Raw genomic sequence first — 16,130 nt, forward strand, 5'->3', positions numbered from 1 at the left:
TGCAGCCATCAGAATTTAAGAAGCCTAAAGGCAGATACTACAGATTTCAGCTTTGTGTCAGGCTTTTTCTCATCAATTTAATAAACAATATTTAAAGCAGTGTGGCCCCCTACCTGTATCAATCAACACAAATTAATGGGATGGCACAACCTGCTTTCTACAATCTGAGGACAGAAAACATTCTATCTGTGTTTTTTCCCTGCAGTTGCACACGAGTCACCTCCAAGGTACTCTGCACTTTGTTGACAGCAGCATCAAGGGCATCCACCTGAAAGAAAGTGCAGCTTGAACTTACTTATATTGTAAACAGCAACACAGGTACCAAGGAAGGAAATCTAAGATACCCTATCTAGATTCCAGACAGCAACTTCCTCAAAAGAATGAGGTCTAGAAATCAAAACTGACAAACTCAAAATATGTAAATATATGAAAGCTGGTCCTTTGGTCCCTGTGTAGTTACAGCACTGTTGCCCACTCCAACAAAACATAAAATGAAACAAGACAGCAGAATGAACATAGAATCGAATAAATAGCCAGAAACATCCACAAAGCTCTGGATAAAGGGAATTAAATATTGCTGTAACTATAGTTTTCAAGAACAGAGAATGAACACCAGCTATTCATCATTTAAATTTTTTAAAAAACTAAAATTAAAAAATCTGACAACACCAGGTCTCAGAAAGTTTCCTGCCTTAGGATTCTCACTTGTAAAATGCCCAAAGCAGCATGGTGGCATAAGGCTGGAGCCTATCAAATGTTTGTAACCAGCAGCACATGATAAGTCATTATTCAGACAGCACACAGTTTCCAGTTGCTACATCAAAAATCACAGCAAAATGCGAGCAAAGCTACCTAAGTAGATTCACTGTTGCTTTGTTCTGCAGAGTTCTTAAAATTATAGATATTACAAATAGGAAAATAGATACATAAAACTCCTTCTTCCAGGGCAGTATCCTACTGCTGCAACCAGGATTTTTTACTGCACAAAGGGGAAAATACACATCTCAAGTGTTGTGAAGTTTGACCTTGCTCCTTCCAAGGGCTGGGAGAGATGTTCATCAGTAGCAAATTCCCTGCAAGACATCAATATTTACCCATCCCATCTCCCATAGTACAAACCACTGTATTTGTAGTTTCTCACATATTCTCCCAGAGATAAAAATCTGAGGAACTCTAAGATAATGCTTCCCAGAATGTGAAAAAATTGCTATGGTTTGCTGAAGACATTTAAAAGAGAGTAATTTTTATTTTTGCTTCTAGGACTGTAGTAGTCCAGAAGCAAATGCCACACCAAACTGCACCAGCCACTGAGCAACTGAGGACCCTCAGGAAGTGCTGCAGTTCTCTCCCATCTCCTCCCAGTATCCTTGCAGGCAGGACACGAAATCTAATCTAATCTTTTTAGGATCGGTACAGCTGCCCTCATTTCATGACCTTTTCACAAGACTAAAGCTCTGCTTTGGACTGGAAGTGTCTCAGAGGACACAAGGATTGTTGAAACCTATGACTGCTACTTCTGAGGATATTTAAGGCTGTAAACAACTGAAAACAGTGCTTGGAAAATAAATAAATTTTGTAAATTCAGTGGGGAGCCTGCTGGCACAGAGATTGAAACTGTTTTCTCATTGTGCATTATGAGTGTTTTAAGAATGCTAAATTTAACGCTCTCTGAAAAGCTTAACAATTTAATCACAATCTAGAAAGAGACAGACACCACCAGTGTACAGTTTTTGCATTAAGAACAATGTAATAAATATTTTTAAGTGTGCAGTTTACATATCCTTAGAACATTACCACAAATCATGTCAGGATCATATTATATACACTGCTTCATACATCTTCCATTAGAATGGGATATCCCACTTCAAAACATGTAACAGAATCCAGTAATTACAAAGATCTGTCATCATGAACGAAATTTAAGAGCTTCAACAGGTGTGAATTTACTTTAAAATTTTTAATTTAGTATTCTTAAAGAAATATTACAGTATGTTCTTACATACGCTTGGATTATAAATTCTTTAGAGAATGTTCATGTGATATTCAGCAAAATGGAGACCTTTTTTTCTGGTTGCTACTGTAACAATAAAATTTGTTTCCAGGCTGCAATAAATGGAAGACGCCACCATACTGCTGTTGTTATGCATTTGTGACAGATTTTAAAAGATGGCCATAATTGTTAAGTGCTGTGTACATTCTAACCACAGCATTAGCTTACAAGAGGAATCTTGCTCTTATGCTTAGAAATAATTAGGATTCATTCTACAACTGAGATGTTTGAGCAAATCTGGCTGTGAAAGCACCTCTGTGTTTGGAATGAATGAGAGCCCTCCTAGAGAAACCAACAAACCACTCAAAATGCTCCTTCCAATCAGAAAGAACTCAAATTTCCTTTTCCCATCAGCTCTAGGACTGTTTGTAAGCTGTTTCAGAAGTTCAGAACTTTTCAGGAGGTTTTCCTCCTCTCCTGGTCCTTAAAGGGATTTTGTTTAGCTTTCTGTCACAATTACAACTTGACTAATTAAATTAGAACCTGTGGAACTGCAGAGGGACTGGAAATGGAGAGGTAGATGTTAGAACAAAACTTCCAGTATGGAGGATTTCCCAACTGTCTCTGGCTATGCTTTTGAAACCTTTTCCAAATGTGTAGTCCATCTATTTACTTTTACTTAAAATTTAATCCACAGCTTTAAATAATAATACCTAAGCACCACCAAATTGGAAACTTTTACAATCATCTTAGAATGACCAGTGAGTTTTTACAGTACAAGCACTAGGAAATAAGAGAACAGACCATAACAACAATTTGGAGAAAATGGAAAGAGCAATGTTAAAAATGGATCTTTGTAACAGGTTGTGATAACACCAAGTTCTCCTGCAAGCATCACAACGAGTAAACAAAACAGCAATTCAAGCCCATGTGTGCAGCCATTCATATCCACTAGACATTTGAAAATAAAATTGCTAATAGAAAACACTGTAGCATCAATAAAATACTAATTACAGTTCAAAATTGCTTCTAAAATGTTGGTTTCTCAGACTGAGTGGCACCAAATTCAGCTGGACAACAGCACCACTCTGTTAACCATTACAGGTTTCTGAAACAAAGTCACAGGAAATAGTAATTTCACATCACGTGTTCTCAAAGAGCAGCCACTGGTGAAGTGAGGGGAAACAAAGACAAAGAAATGGGCAGAGCTGGATTTGAGTTGAATTGAACAGGGGTCAAGTTCATCTGCTGCTCAACAAAGAAAAGAACAGTAAATGACAGCAGGAGTACAAGGTTAACACCCAGTCTATGATTAAAGACAGGAAATCTGCTCTATAACAGAACATCCAACTTAGCCAAAGAGGATCACAATTGGACCTATCTGCTCTATCACATGCTGCTTCTAGCTCAGTATTGTCTGTATGTGCAAAATAGCTGGCATGGAGGGTTTATAGCATATACAGAATATTTCTACTATAAATAACAAACCACACCCGGAACAAAAATAAACTTGTTACAAAGCACTTACAAAGATCCATAAAATAAAACCCCAAAATCCTTCATACAATGACTGTATGAAGTATTAAAAAAAAAAAAAAACCAACCAATTTTTGAAAAGATAAAATTAAATTATACAAAACCCTTCCAAATGGGAGATATTACACTATTTTCATTATCAGAAAAATTCAAAGTATTAATTGAATAACTAAGCTTTAGTAAGCAAAAAAAGTCATGGGGGAAAAGTCTTGCAGATATAAAAGTGTAAAAGTCTGCGAAGGTCTTTTCATGAATGCCTCAGCCAAGTGCTCCATAAGGCCCTAAATATTTTTGCCCCAAGAAACATAGAATCTAAAGTGTATTTTCTATAACTACCACGTAATTAACTTGGAAGCACCTCTGTAAACTAGGTGGAAAGGTTTAATGGCTATGTACTTAACTCATAGATGACTTCAGATGTAAAAGTTGTGGAAGTTTAATAATCAGCTACTGAATTAAGTTAATTAAGTCAGTGCAAATTCCTAAGCAGTACAGCACTCTCTAGGCAGCACAAGCAGTAATAGCCCGTAAAATATGCACAAGTTTGTCTACCCGAGTCCCAAACTATTGAAATCCTGGAACGCTGAAGTCTGAAGCCCAGCCCACATCATTCTCCTTTGTAACTGATTTATAAACAACTCACAGATGTCTCTCCAGCACGTTCATGATTTTTGCCACATTACTGTATGCAGAGGACCTTGTAATTTACAGTACCCATTGGTTCTACAAAGAGATATGGCCATTTATCACAGGCCTAACAACCAACACATCAACAAACCATGTTTTGCTGGAATTTCAAATAAAACATTCTAGCATGACATGACTAATCTCGCATCACACACTGTGGGTAGAAGTGACAGTAATCAAACCATGCTGACTCAGCACATGGCTTTGGAGTAAGACATTTTTTAAGTCTTACAAATTGTCTAACTGGTCACTCTGAATTGGTTTTTGAATTCAGTGTATACATTAAGAATACAACAATGCTGAAGTGTTTTGAAACTGTGGATGGAATCGACTGCTATCCAGTTACGCAAATGCCACACAATGAATTCCTGATAGCATCTCTATTTGTCTGCCAACATAAACCTTGCTGTTCCAAGAGAAATTAGTCTTGTGACTAATCAACAACAGTTCTAATGGTTTGCTCAAAACCAAAACCAATAACAAGCTAAACCATTTAAAACTCCGCCCACAGATTAAGCAGGGAGACATCAAACCAACTCTTCTACAAACAAAAATCCGTGTCCAGGGTGTCTATTTCCTACCATTTATAAGCTCCTGTCTTCTGAACTAGAAATTCTGTATCACAAAAGGATATTTGTAATGCTCCTTACATTGCTGCTACCAATGGTGGGAAGCTTCCCTGCTCCTGCAGTGCTCCCGAGGAAGAACTGCAAGAACAGACTTACAGAATTGCTTCTCACTATTTCTGGTGTCAGGTATCAGGGGCATTCTGGCCCAGGAAAGGTCAAAGCTGGACAGCAGCATTCCAGCTCCTCCACAGAGGCAGACCAAAGGCACGTCTGAGCAGAGCCAGGCAGTAAAAGAGATGAGCTGAGACAATTAAACTCTGAAATGGAAGAGCTTGAACCCACGGTAAGAAGACAGAGGAAGAGATCTAAAAGGAGCCAGTGGCACACAGGAATTCATCATCTGTTGGAAAGCAGAAAAGGAATATGGAATTCTTCTGTTCAAAGACAAAGGGGGATGAGTCGGGTCAGGGACCAAGCATCCACCTGGCATCTCTTTAACCTGCTGCAGGTCAGAAGACACAGGACTCTGCAGAGGTGAAGGAAGGAAGCAGCAGCACCAGAGCAGCCTTGGAGAGCAGGACACCCCTGCCTCAGAGTCTGTATATGGCATGGGAAGGAACTGACTCCTGACTGCTGTGTCACAACAGGTACAATTATTCCACTCCCAGCTATGCTGTGACTACACAAAATAATCACTTATAAAAACATGCTGTCAATGACATAACCATCCAAGGAGGAGGAGGCTGCTTAAATTATGCCTAGGAGTATACTGAACTAACAGAAAACCACACAGGTTTTTAATGCATATGATGTGTTTTTAAATCATACTGGACATACTAAGAGATAATGATATTTAAGCATATTTGATGTAGAGACATTAGTGCATAACTTCATTTCAACAAGTATGAAAAATGGCCTGTATGATACCACTTCTAATATGTTTCTGTTACAGGTAACATCACTGCTTAAGCAAACAACTATCAGTGGATACAGAAATTAAGTAAAACCAGGCACAATACAGGAGAGGTACAGAGGTGCTTTCTATGGTAGTAAATAATTATGTAATTTATGCAATTAATCATCAAGTTAAAGCCATGAAAGAACTTCTTTTCTCTCTTAGCAATTCTTATCTTTTAATCTTGAGATTCGTACACCCTGAAAGGGATAACTGAAGTGTGCCAGTCTGCACAAAAATATACTGTTTTCTAAAAAAAAAAGTGCAGAAAAGACTGGAATTCTTCTCATTTGGCATGACAGACATCTTTTCCGCCACAAACATTTGTGCAGTAAAACTAGCAAAGAAACCACATCTAAAATTGACTTTCAGCATATTTAACACTTATTTATGTCAGCTTTCTCATAAATTAGATCAGCCTTCCTCACAGGTGACCACATCTGCAGCTCAGTTAGATGCTTTTGCAAAACTAGAAAGGAAACAAGGAAGGACGAAATAGGAAGAAGACACGATGCAATAAATTATCTTCAATCTTCAGGCAACTGTGCACTAAACACATGCCTCCAACTATTTCAGTACAAAATGTTGGTTTAGATTTCACTATTTTTAGCACTGAAGATCTTCAGCCAAATTTGTTGTGCATGGCAGGGAGGAAATAAAGAAGCCATCATAATGGTTCAGAAGTCTGCTCAAAGCATGCAGGAAATGATGCTCTCTTGGTGGAACAGTGGAAAGACATATTAGAGACAAGTGCAGACAAAAGCAGCATCCTCTTCAGTTCTGCCTACAGCCCAGCATTCTTCACTAATCAGGTAATGGCTTTTCTTTTGATTGACTGGCAGTTTCTTCATAGTCACCTCACACTTCGTCATAGCAACACCGTGTACCACTACTTCAGCAAATGTACCAATTTTATTTAAGTTTTTGTTGGGTTTTCTTTTTTTTTTTTAGAAAAACAATCATTTGAAGACTTCCATTTGCATATCTAAGTCTAGAAGCTTATCTTGCTGGAATAAACAAAGTGAGTGTTTTTAAGGGAGCAGGAAGGGAGACAGATAAAGCAGCTGAAATCTCACTCTCAAGAGAGATTCTTTTTCTTCTTGAATTCAGAACTTCCTTATTTATAAAACTGACTGCTCAGTGTGGTGAAACATAGCATACAAGCATATAACTGAAGACTGTATCAAAAGTACCAAAAAACCACAGAAGCTTTAATCCTGACATCTTCTAATTGTATGTGGATGACTGTACAAATGTAATCCTCATTTGATGGAATGCTGTATGAAATGAAGCCGTTTCCCACCCTGCACAGCAACATAACACATTATTTCCACAGACTCAGAGCAGCATATTGACCTGCTCTCTCATAAGCACCAAACAGCAAGGCTGAGGAAAGCCACTTATCTGCATCAAGGTTTTAAGGGAATGGTGGCATGGAGATGAGAAGAACAGTGAGAATTAATGGCAATCAGAAGATAAAGTAAAAATAGAATTAATACTAATTTCTGTGCCAAGATCTGTGCTGGTACTTCCTTTATATTCATTACTAACCTGCCTCTGAACTGCCTCATCCCTTCAGATATTTGTGTTTCTTCTCCTTACCAAGTCCCAGCCACAGCTTGCTCCCCACCCACATCATCTTATCATCTCAGGGTCAGCACTTGCAAATGTTGAACTGATAAACTTGTGTTCCGGTTTGGCCAAATTTAGAAATATATCCTCTGAGAGAAGGCACAACTACCCCTTCCCCCCCCCAGGTTCGGGGAAAAAATAAATTTTCCTCAAAGGAAAGTGAAGAAGATAAAACTATTTATTTACCAAACACACGGGAAAAGGAAAATAAGGCTAAATAATAAAACTTTTCACTGTGGAGGAAAAAAACCTGGGAAAGTGTTAAGAGTCCTCCCTTTGGTCTCCTCGGCGCTGGGGCTTGGGCCAGGGCCAGGCCCTCTGTGCCTGGTGGAAAGTCCTCCCGATGTGCTCTGAGGTTGAAAAAAACAGTCCAGTATAAAAGGGAGAAAATCCGGAATTCCAGAGAAGGAAAAACAAAGTCCAACTCTCAGTCTCTCTCTCCGGAGAACAAGAAGCTGAAAGAACTGGCCAAAAGCTGACTGGAAAGCAGCAAGCCGGGTGCTTCCTCGCTCTCCTCCCGCAGCTGGAAAAAAAACCTGCTATCTCTGTGTGACCTTGAACAAGCTGCAAACTGCCCTGAAAAAGTTTTGCTCAGTTTTTTCCTTCCCCCTCTCAGGCTCAGTTTAGAGGCATAGAAAGACACAGAAATTAATTTCTGGGCATAGGCAGCGATATGGGATACACATCATAACGTTACCCCAAGACAACTTGCAGTGTTATATAAATTTCTTCCTCCACTTTGTGCTTCCATCTCTCTACTTTTACACTCAGTAGCTTACCTCCATTTCTATATTTTATCCATTTCCACTCTCTTTCTCTCCCAATTCTTTCACAGCTCTTTGCTTTCTCCACCCTGACTATCCCTCTCTCCAAGCTGCAGACTCCTCCTCTTTCCTTCTCCAATCCTATATCCAGGATAGGATTTTGCTTTTATTCCTTTTCTATATTCTGTATTTTATATTCCTTTGCTTTATTCCTCTTCTATTTTAAGTACCACATCTAACACCTAATCTCCTATGTTCTGGTCTTCCCTTCAGTGTGGGATATTCTTATCTCCACAGGTTCCGTTTCTTCCTCAGGAATGACAGTTCTCACTATAAATACTTTCCCTCTATAATAGTCTATTTGCTGGACACCTGACTGTAAAAATCTCTTCAAACCCCAAATTAACCTGATGTCTTCTGTGTATGCAGGAGGAGATTTACAGCAAAAAGATTTCACTGCTCAGTAACTTTAAGCCAAAATTTAATGTCAACCAGGTTTGATTTACTCAGTTAAAAAAAGAAAAAATTAATAAACTCCTTTCTTCCCACTGATATCTAAACATTGCCCAAAATTCTGGAAGCCACTGCTACCACTATCTAAAAATGACAGAAACATGGTATCATTCTGACATGAAAATCCCCATTGAGAGAGTTAAATGTGATCTCCAACCACAGGGCTCGAAAGAGCTGCTCAAGATGGAAATCAGCTTCTTCTGATAAATTAAGTAAGGAAAAGAGAAGTGCAGAGGAGTTTCTTTGATAAATGTGTACCTTCCGGGCCTTCCTTATCTTACTCTGAGGTTTACGTTGGTGTATGTTCAAGGCCTCTTTGACATGTCCCTTTATCAGCATGATACTGAGACATTGAAACTGAGTGAACTGACTGCAAAGTGAGGACAGGGAGATGAATACAATGTTGCAATTCTGTGCTAATCACTTTATTCTTTATTATTTTTTGTGACTGTTGAAATGATCCTGTATTATAGTCTGTAATAATAGATATAGAAGTTAAAAAAAACCATAGCCATGAATAAGTCAGCTCCAGAGTTGTGTTTGTTATACTCAGCTGTGGCTCTGCTCCACTGTCAACATTAACCCAGCTCTTTTAGCCAGCAAGGTTTTAGTCATGTTTGAGAAAAGACATCAAAGCCAACCTATTATCTTTCACCATCTCTATGAAAACCTGTGTGACTTCAAGTCTGCTCACTGGGCTTTTCATAACACAATTTTTCCATCCATCAAAATAAAATTAATGCTCACACAATGCAAACATCAACAGACACTTAGCTCTCTCTTTTCCAGTGCTCAGCTATCTTGGCTTCAGCATCCAAACAGATCAAGTGAACGACTCACACAGGTTCTTCCCTCAATGCAGCCATTTGTTTCAAACAACTGCAACTGCCTACTATGCACTGTATGAAATACTACAGCTGTAGAACTTCACATCTGTGTAAGTATCAAAATTTTAAGTTTCCTTAAAAATAAGGTGGCAGTCACTTGGCACAGATCTTCATTTCTACACATGAAGGAAGCACATTGAAGATCCATTAACTTGCTGCCTGTTTTCTCCAATACTAGTATTCCTACCTCCTTTCAGGTTCTTGATTCTGAAGTATTTTACTCCCCAGTTTTCTGTTCTTTGTGTACAGCTTGCTCCACCTGCACCACACAGGATCACAGACCTCATGCTGCCACTGTTAAACCAGCCCCATGTCTTTACTGCAGTGAGCTACTGCTCTGAACTTGGGATCATTGTTTCTTCAGCTACGACTCACACCTACAATACTCTTCCTACTATTTTCATGCCCACCTTCTTCCTCAATTACTTTTCCAGCATAGCTGGGAGAGAACTGGGGGAAACACTGAGTCAATTTTATTTTTAAACTGGCTCTGCACTGTATAATTAATCTACAGCTTAGAGGTTGTTGATATTTTGCCTACACTCTTGACAGGGCTGTTGTGAGGGAACTATTCTCTCAGTATCACTGACAACTTCACCCCTAACACAATAACAATAGAATAACACAAGAAATAGTGACAATAAAAAGCTCACCGTAAACAACAGTGGATACTCTATTTAAAACACCAAATTAGAATGCAAAAGTCAGTACCAGATATTGTAAAAAAAATTTTTTTAATGAAGTCTACCATATTATAGCAACACAGATCAGTAAATCTGTCAATACCATTTACTCTTTCAGCAAAGCACTTAAGTAATGTCTGTCTACTTAACTATTTTGTTGGAAGAAGCTCAGAGAAAACAAATTTATATGGTCTCCCAAGTACAAGTCAGTCCACATTACAGGTAATGGTAATTTAGTGTTTGCAAGGCAGAAGAGCCCTTCCTTTAACCAAAAGATCACTATGACTTAGATACAACATGCAGTGACTTCTCTTGCACTGTATCTCAGGCTCCAGCACTTACACACATGGCAAACACACCACTGCCATTGCAACACCACCATCACATTAAGTTTTACACCAAATGGTGTAAGGGTTCACAGGCCATAGGAGACGGAGAGGGGATAACAGATGACTCTCTGAACAAATTAACCTACCTAAGAAGCTACCTTGGAAACCTGAAGAGGACAAGAATAAAAGCTCCTGATACCCCCACCAAATATTAAGATTCTCAGTGTCACTTGCATTGCTTTTTCATGTATCTTTTCAGTCAGTTTCTGTGGGAACACACAAGCTTCCATATTTCCTTACTCAGCCATGCAAATAGAAATAAAACCAATTCCCTTCTGCCTTGTAAGAGACTCACGTAAATCTTTGTTACGATTTAACTGTACTTCTGCAAAGTTCACATAATACAAACTTTCAATAACTTTACAAATATCTACATTAAAGAGTATCAGTCCAGTTTTCATTATTTATTTTCAGATATGAAAACACACCCTATTTTTTTAGTTTACAGTAGGTTAATGTATAGTGTGATTATGTCCCGCACCCCTCATAATAATACAACCAATCACTTTAAAAAAAAAAAAAGCTGGCATTTTTAAAAAGCCTTTTAGGAGGGTACAAAACTAAAAGGTCTAATTGTTTTGCCATTATTTTAGTCCTCACAGATCATGGTGTAAGTACAAAGTTACACTGCAACAGAATGAAGTAGGAGGGAATGCTATTGCGTAAACAAAACAGTACTAAACTTACCCCTCTGAAATTCCAGCCCTTGGTGGAAGGAAACAAGGAAAAGTTATTCTGTTGTTGCTGTTTTGGCCTGCAAGATGAGACAAAGAAAAGTGTTTACATTTTCAGCTGCCATATTTTCTACCTCAATAACAGAATGACAATAGAGGGAGAAAAGAAAACACATGCTTCAAGTACTAAGACACTTAGACTTCCTTGGCTGTACCTCTGACAGGTTTCTGTCTTCAGTGTTAAATATTTTAATTCAGACTGAGCACTAAGGGACATGGCAGCCTTTCAAGCCTTCAAAGATGCTCTGACTTGATGTCTGACAGCAACTTATTCCTCCCACTGATTTTCAGCAGAGACAACCTTGACCCAAACAGTCTGTGAACCTGCAATTACACCACGTGATGCAAGATGGTGCAGCTGGACAGGAGGGGGATATTTCACATCTTTTCCTCCTGACAGTAGAGCTACAGAAAGCTGTAAAAAGCAAGGTAGCCAGCCTCTTGTGTGACGCTAAAAACTAGAAGCTGACTTGTGTTTTTATTCCTTAAAAAAAAAAAAAATTCTCCTACCCTATAATTAACACTGTACAATTATGTCTGAAAAGTAACCATAACATGGCCCACTTCTCTCCTAATGAGTGCTTTTCACCAGTAAGATCTTCAATTAGTTCACAAAGGTAGGCAAACATTGCCGAGATTTTACACATGGAGTCAGATCAAAGCTCGAGTGACCTGCTGAAGCTGACCAGATCAACACATGGTTTGGCAGCAGGACCCAAGTGCTGAGCACACTGCACCTCCAACCATGCAATTAGACACATTACAGAAGTGACCATGAATAGTAACAGGAACACAAAAACTTGGTTAAAAATTAGCAAATTAAATGGCTGCTTGTCAAACCTCACCATCCAACAATAACATGACAGATATTGAAGTTAAAGCACTGAACTAACACACAAGTTCCTCCTGCTGTTTATAGCTCCTGAAGGACTCCAACACACCAGACCCCTATCTCTTTCCTTAGAGTCAGGATAGCAATAGTTTCCACTGTCTTTTTTTCTGTCTTCTCTTTTTTGGTGTAAAATATTTGGTGTACAGATGCTTTAGTTTCCATGTTCATTAAACACATCATAGTGCTGTGATCACAGTAAACATTTTTAGATGCCAGCATAATGCAAAAAATTATAATCGTGACAATTAAGTAATTTTTGTAACATCAAAGGATGAGATGTAAATCTTCTCAGTTTTTCACTGCACCAGCCTGCCAACCAGAAAGAATATTAATATTGAAGTGCATTGGTAAAGTCATTAAAGAGCACAAGGCAGCACACAGGACAGATTAGTGTTAAAGACTGCCCCACTAATAAATCCTCCTCTACTGCAGCTTTCCAAGTTAAAATATTATGAAATTGAATTTCTAACCTAAAAGCCTCACTGGAATAATAAGTGCATTATAAAAAGAGAAAAATGTGATTAACAAGAGCGACTTACACAAATTATCAGTTGTCCTAATGGTGTTTTGCACCTTTTTATTCACAGATGATCTCACACTGGAACCAGTCAGGTTTTTGAGAAAGTATTGCGAGCTTTCTATAAAGCTGTGCTCCTTAGTAATTTTTCAAAACATATATGTTTGAACTTACATTTCTTCATTTTTACCTTATATTTTAATGCTGTTCATGCATTTAATTTCCCATTTTGTTAAGAATTGCAGTAGTTCTATACTAATTAAGATGAATGTAGGGGAAGCAAAAGACATTTCAACTTCAACAAAGCAAGTTTTATGACAGTTTAGACAATATTTCAAAGGAAATGAAGACTTAATTAAAAAATATCTCTCCTCACAATCATTCTGTAATGAGAACTGAGAACTCTTTAGTAAGCAATAAATTTGTCATATCATCCATCTGCACTCAACTAAAGTCCATCCAGCAGAAGAAGGATGACTAAGCAATTGTTATCATCAACCTGTAACTTTCCCATTCACTGATAGCCACCCAGACTACACAAAACAGCCAGTCTTTATAAAGAGCAAACATATCAAATTTACATTTTGCCAGTTTTCACAATAGGTATCCTCTTTCCTACTATCAATCAAGAGCCTTATCTCATTTTGGTGAGAATGAATCTCCCCATCATTCACAGTGGTCTGCTAACTCTTCATTTTAATACTACTGTGGCACTATTAAAGGGTCTTAAATGCAGCAGCCTAATGAAACAACGTAGTTTTACTGAACTGTGTTAATTTTAAAGTCAGAGAAACATATGGAGGTCACTCTGTGTTCCTCCGTGACTTGCTGACCTGATCTGATACAATCAGGGTACAACAAAATTCTTCACAATTTTTTTTTTCCACCCAATGTGTGCAGCACTCTTCTAATGCAGACTGAAGCATTAGACTCATTTAGCACCCTATGTGCTACCTTAAATGCTTTCTTCAAAAACTTTCACTCTCATGCATCTGGCCTGATTATTACTTCCCTATTTTCTACTCTACCAGGGGCATTTGAAGTCTAGAACACAGTGAATGTTTCAAGTCCACTTTCCCATTACAAGCAAGCACTTCATACAGCCCATCTCAAACATACCAAGATACTAGAACTGTGGACGAACTGTCCCACTGTTTTCCTGAAAGACTGTTTCAGAAATCTCACTGTTCCCATAACTAGGAATGATCTAGGTTAAACATATTTGTAAATTGTTTATGATCACCATTCTGAACAAACATTTTTAAGCTGAACACACCCCTAAATTAAATATGAAGTGACATAAAAATTCTGACTCTCGAATGCACCTCAAGTGACAAAACATAGTTCTATAAAAGCAAGACCTCATTTACAGTTTTCAGTTTGGTCCTTCACTACCTTAAAGTTATTTTGATCTCTTGGTCTTCCCATCTGTCAACACCAGTGAAAACTCTACTGAAAAAAAAGTATTGCAGATTTTTCAGACACATTTTAAATTAATGTTTTGCTTTTTTTTTTTTCTTTCCCCTACAGGACAATACTACTGTTACTTCAGATCATTCTGTTTACTGGATAAATCCTTTTGGAAGTGCAGCAGCATATAAGCTAATTAAGAAACAGCCTATGTTACAAAACTATTAAAACACCAAATTACTATTTGATATTTTAAATACAAAACTGTCAAAGAATTCTATTTTTTACACAGCCAATAGATACTACACTTTGGTAGGGGGGATACGGGTCCAATAGTGTATTGAACAAACTTGGTTCAGTAACAAAATAATTTACAAGACCAGTAATAAAAATCATCACTGGCATAAGTAGGTAGCAGATACAACAAAATAAAACAGCTTGAAGAAAAAAAGAGGAGATATTAACAGGGATTAAAAGTGATAAGCAGACCTGACTTTTAGAGGCACATAAATCTAAAATACATTACCCAGATACTATATAGTAAGGCTTTTTCAAATGTCAAGGACGAGGCAGGGATGGTTCCTATAACTAAGTGCACTGTGCTGAACACTCTTGAAATGCACCAAATAGGTTATCACAGACTAGATTATGGTAAGAAAAGGAAGCACAGAGGTAAAGAGAGCAGGAGTTTCTCCCTAAAATTAGTTGCAGCATGAATCTCAAAGTTGTAACTTCTAACACTTGACCTTTCTTACACATGGATCTCTTTTTGTTTAGCCAAAAGGCACCAAAGCATTTTCTCCTCAGCACCGAAGTGTTAAGAAGGAAAGACTAAAGGGTGAGGATATAAAGGGACTCTCCAGACTGTGGGAGGGAGGGGTCACCAAACCCTCTGTCTGAGCTTGGCTTGGGGATCACTACGGAAAGTTTACCTTGGGAATAAAACCTGAAGCCAAGTCCCTCCACTGTGAGGAAAGCACAAGCAGAGACCTGTCCCTTGGAAAGGCAGCCCTGGAGAAACCCAGCATTGAGCCCGTCCCTCTGAGTGTCAAACTGCTCCTCCTCATCAGCAGAAGTTTTAACTGTGTATCCTCCATTTCATCCTTAAACTCCAGCCGTGGCAACGTTAAGCCAGGACATGGCATCTTCATGTCTTAGTAACTAAAACATACCTTAGATCCCTTGAAACATTTACCAGGGAATGACTAACTTGCTTACCTGCTACCTCCTAGTGATCCTGCCGTTCAATAAGAATAATTTAGAATTTTACTGAACTAAACTTTTATTACTGCAGGAACTTCTGACATTGGTAATACCCTCTGTGCTCTGGCACTTTCTTTGACCAACTGTTTCTACCACTATTTTGCAGCCTAGGGAATAAAATGCATTTGTCCTTAAGATGTGCAGGGTTTTCTGTTTAGGTTCCCTCACACACATACTAGGGATTTATTATAAAAATATTTATATAAGGCCAAATTAACATGCCTTCCAGAATAAATCAGTGGAGCTTTTTTGTGCAACTTTTACTGCGCTGCAGGTTAGTTATATAATGACAATTGGTAGGTAAGTGTATAAAGGAATCTAAAAACTAAAATACAGACTGAATGTTTTAAAGTTTCTATTACATTTACTAACAAAAGTGCGTTATCTGCCTTGAAGCACGATGATGAGTTAAGTCTATGGCAATTTATATTAAGCTCACGCAACTTTTATATCTTTATCTGATCCTCCAGTCTATCTGCACACAGAATCACTGACTACAAGGGTATCTTTTAGATATGAATATCCAAACTGTGCGTGGTTTGTTTAAAATATTCAGCTGCTACATCCGTTCAAAGATAAAAGCTCATTTCGCAAATCTACATGAATTCTCAGATAATAAAAGCAAAGCTCAAACCACTTGGAGACAAACTGTGCTAAGTAAAAATTCTTTTCAATCTGCAAAAATAAAGGTTGTTACTACAGTTGTGAA

General features: G+C 38.1%; 1 protein-coding gene across 8 annotated transcripts in view; it reads right to left on the reverse strand.

Moving 5' to 3' along the window:
• ARHGEF3 (Rho guanine nucleotide exchange factor 3) overlaps positions 1 to 16,130 on the reverse strand; it is a 110,449-nt gene that overhangs the window by 63,387 nt on the left and 30,932 nt on the right. For 7 of the 8 annotated variants that reach the window (XM_069027691.1, XM_069027685.1, XM_069027684.1 and 4 more), the window contains one exon: positions 11,293 to 11,359. The exons of the other annotated variant lie outside the window; for it this stretch is intronic. In XM_069027691.1, coding sequence (XP_068883792.1) covers positions 11,293 to 11,359 — 67 coding nt within the window. The remainder of the gene's footprint in view (positions 1 to 11,292; positions 11,360 to 16,130) is intronic. 8 annotated transcript variants of the gene reach the window in all.

The sequence above is a fragment of the Aphelocoma coerulescens genome, chromosome 12 (assembly GCF_041296385.1).
Source record: "Aphelocoma coerulescens isolate FSJ_1873_10779 chromosome 12, UR_Acoe_1.0, whole genome shotgun sequence".
In the NCBI taxonomy this organism is placed as follows: domain Eukaryota; kingdom Metazoa; phylum Chordata; class Aves; order Passeriformes; family Corvidae; genus Aphelocoma; species Aphelocoma coerulescens.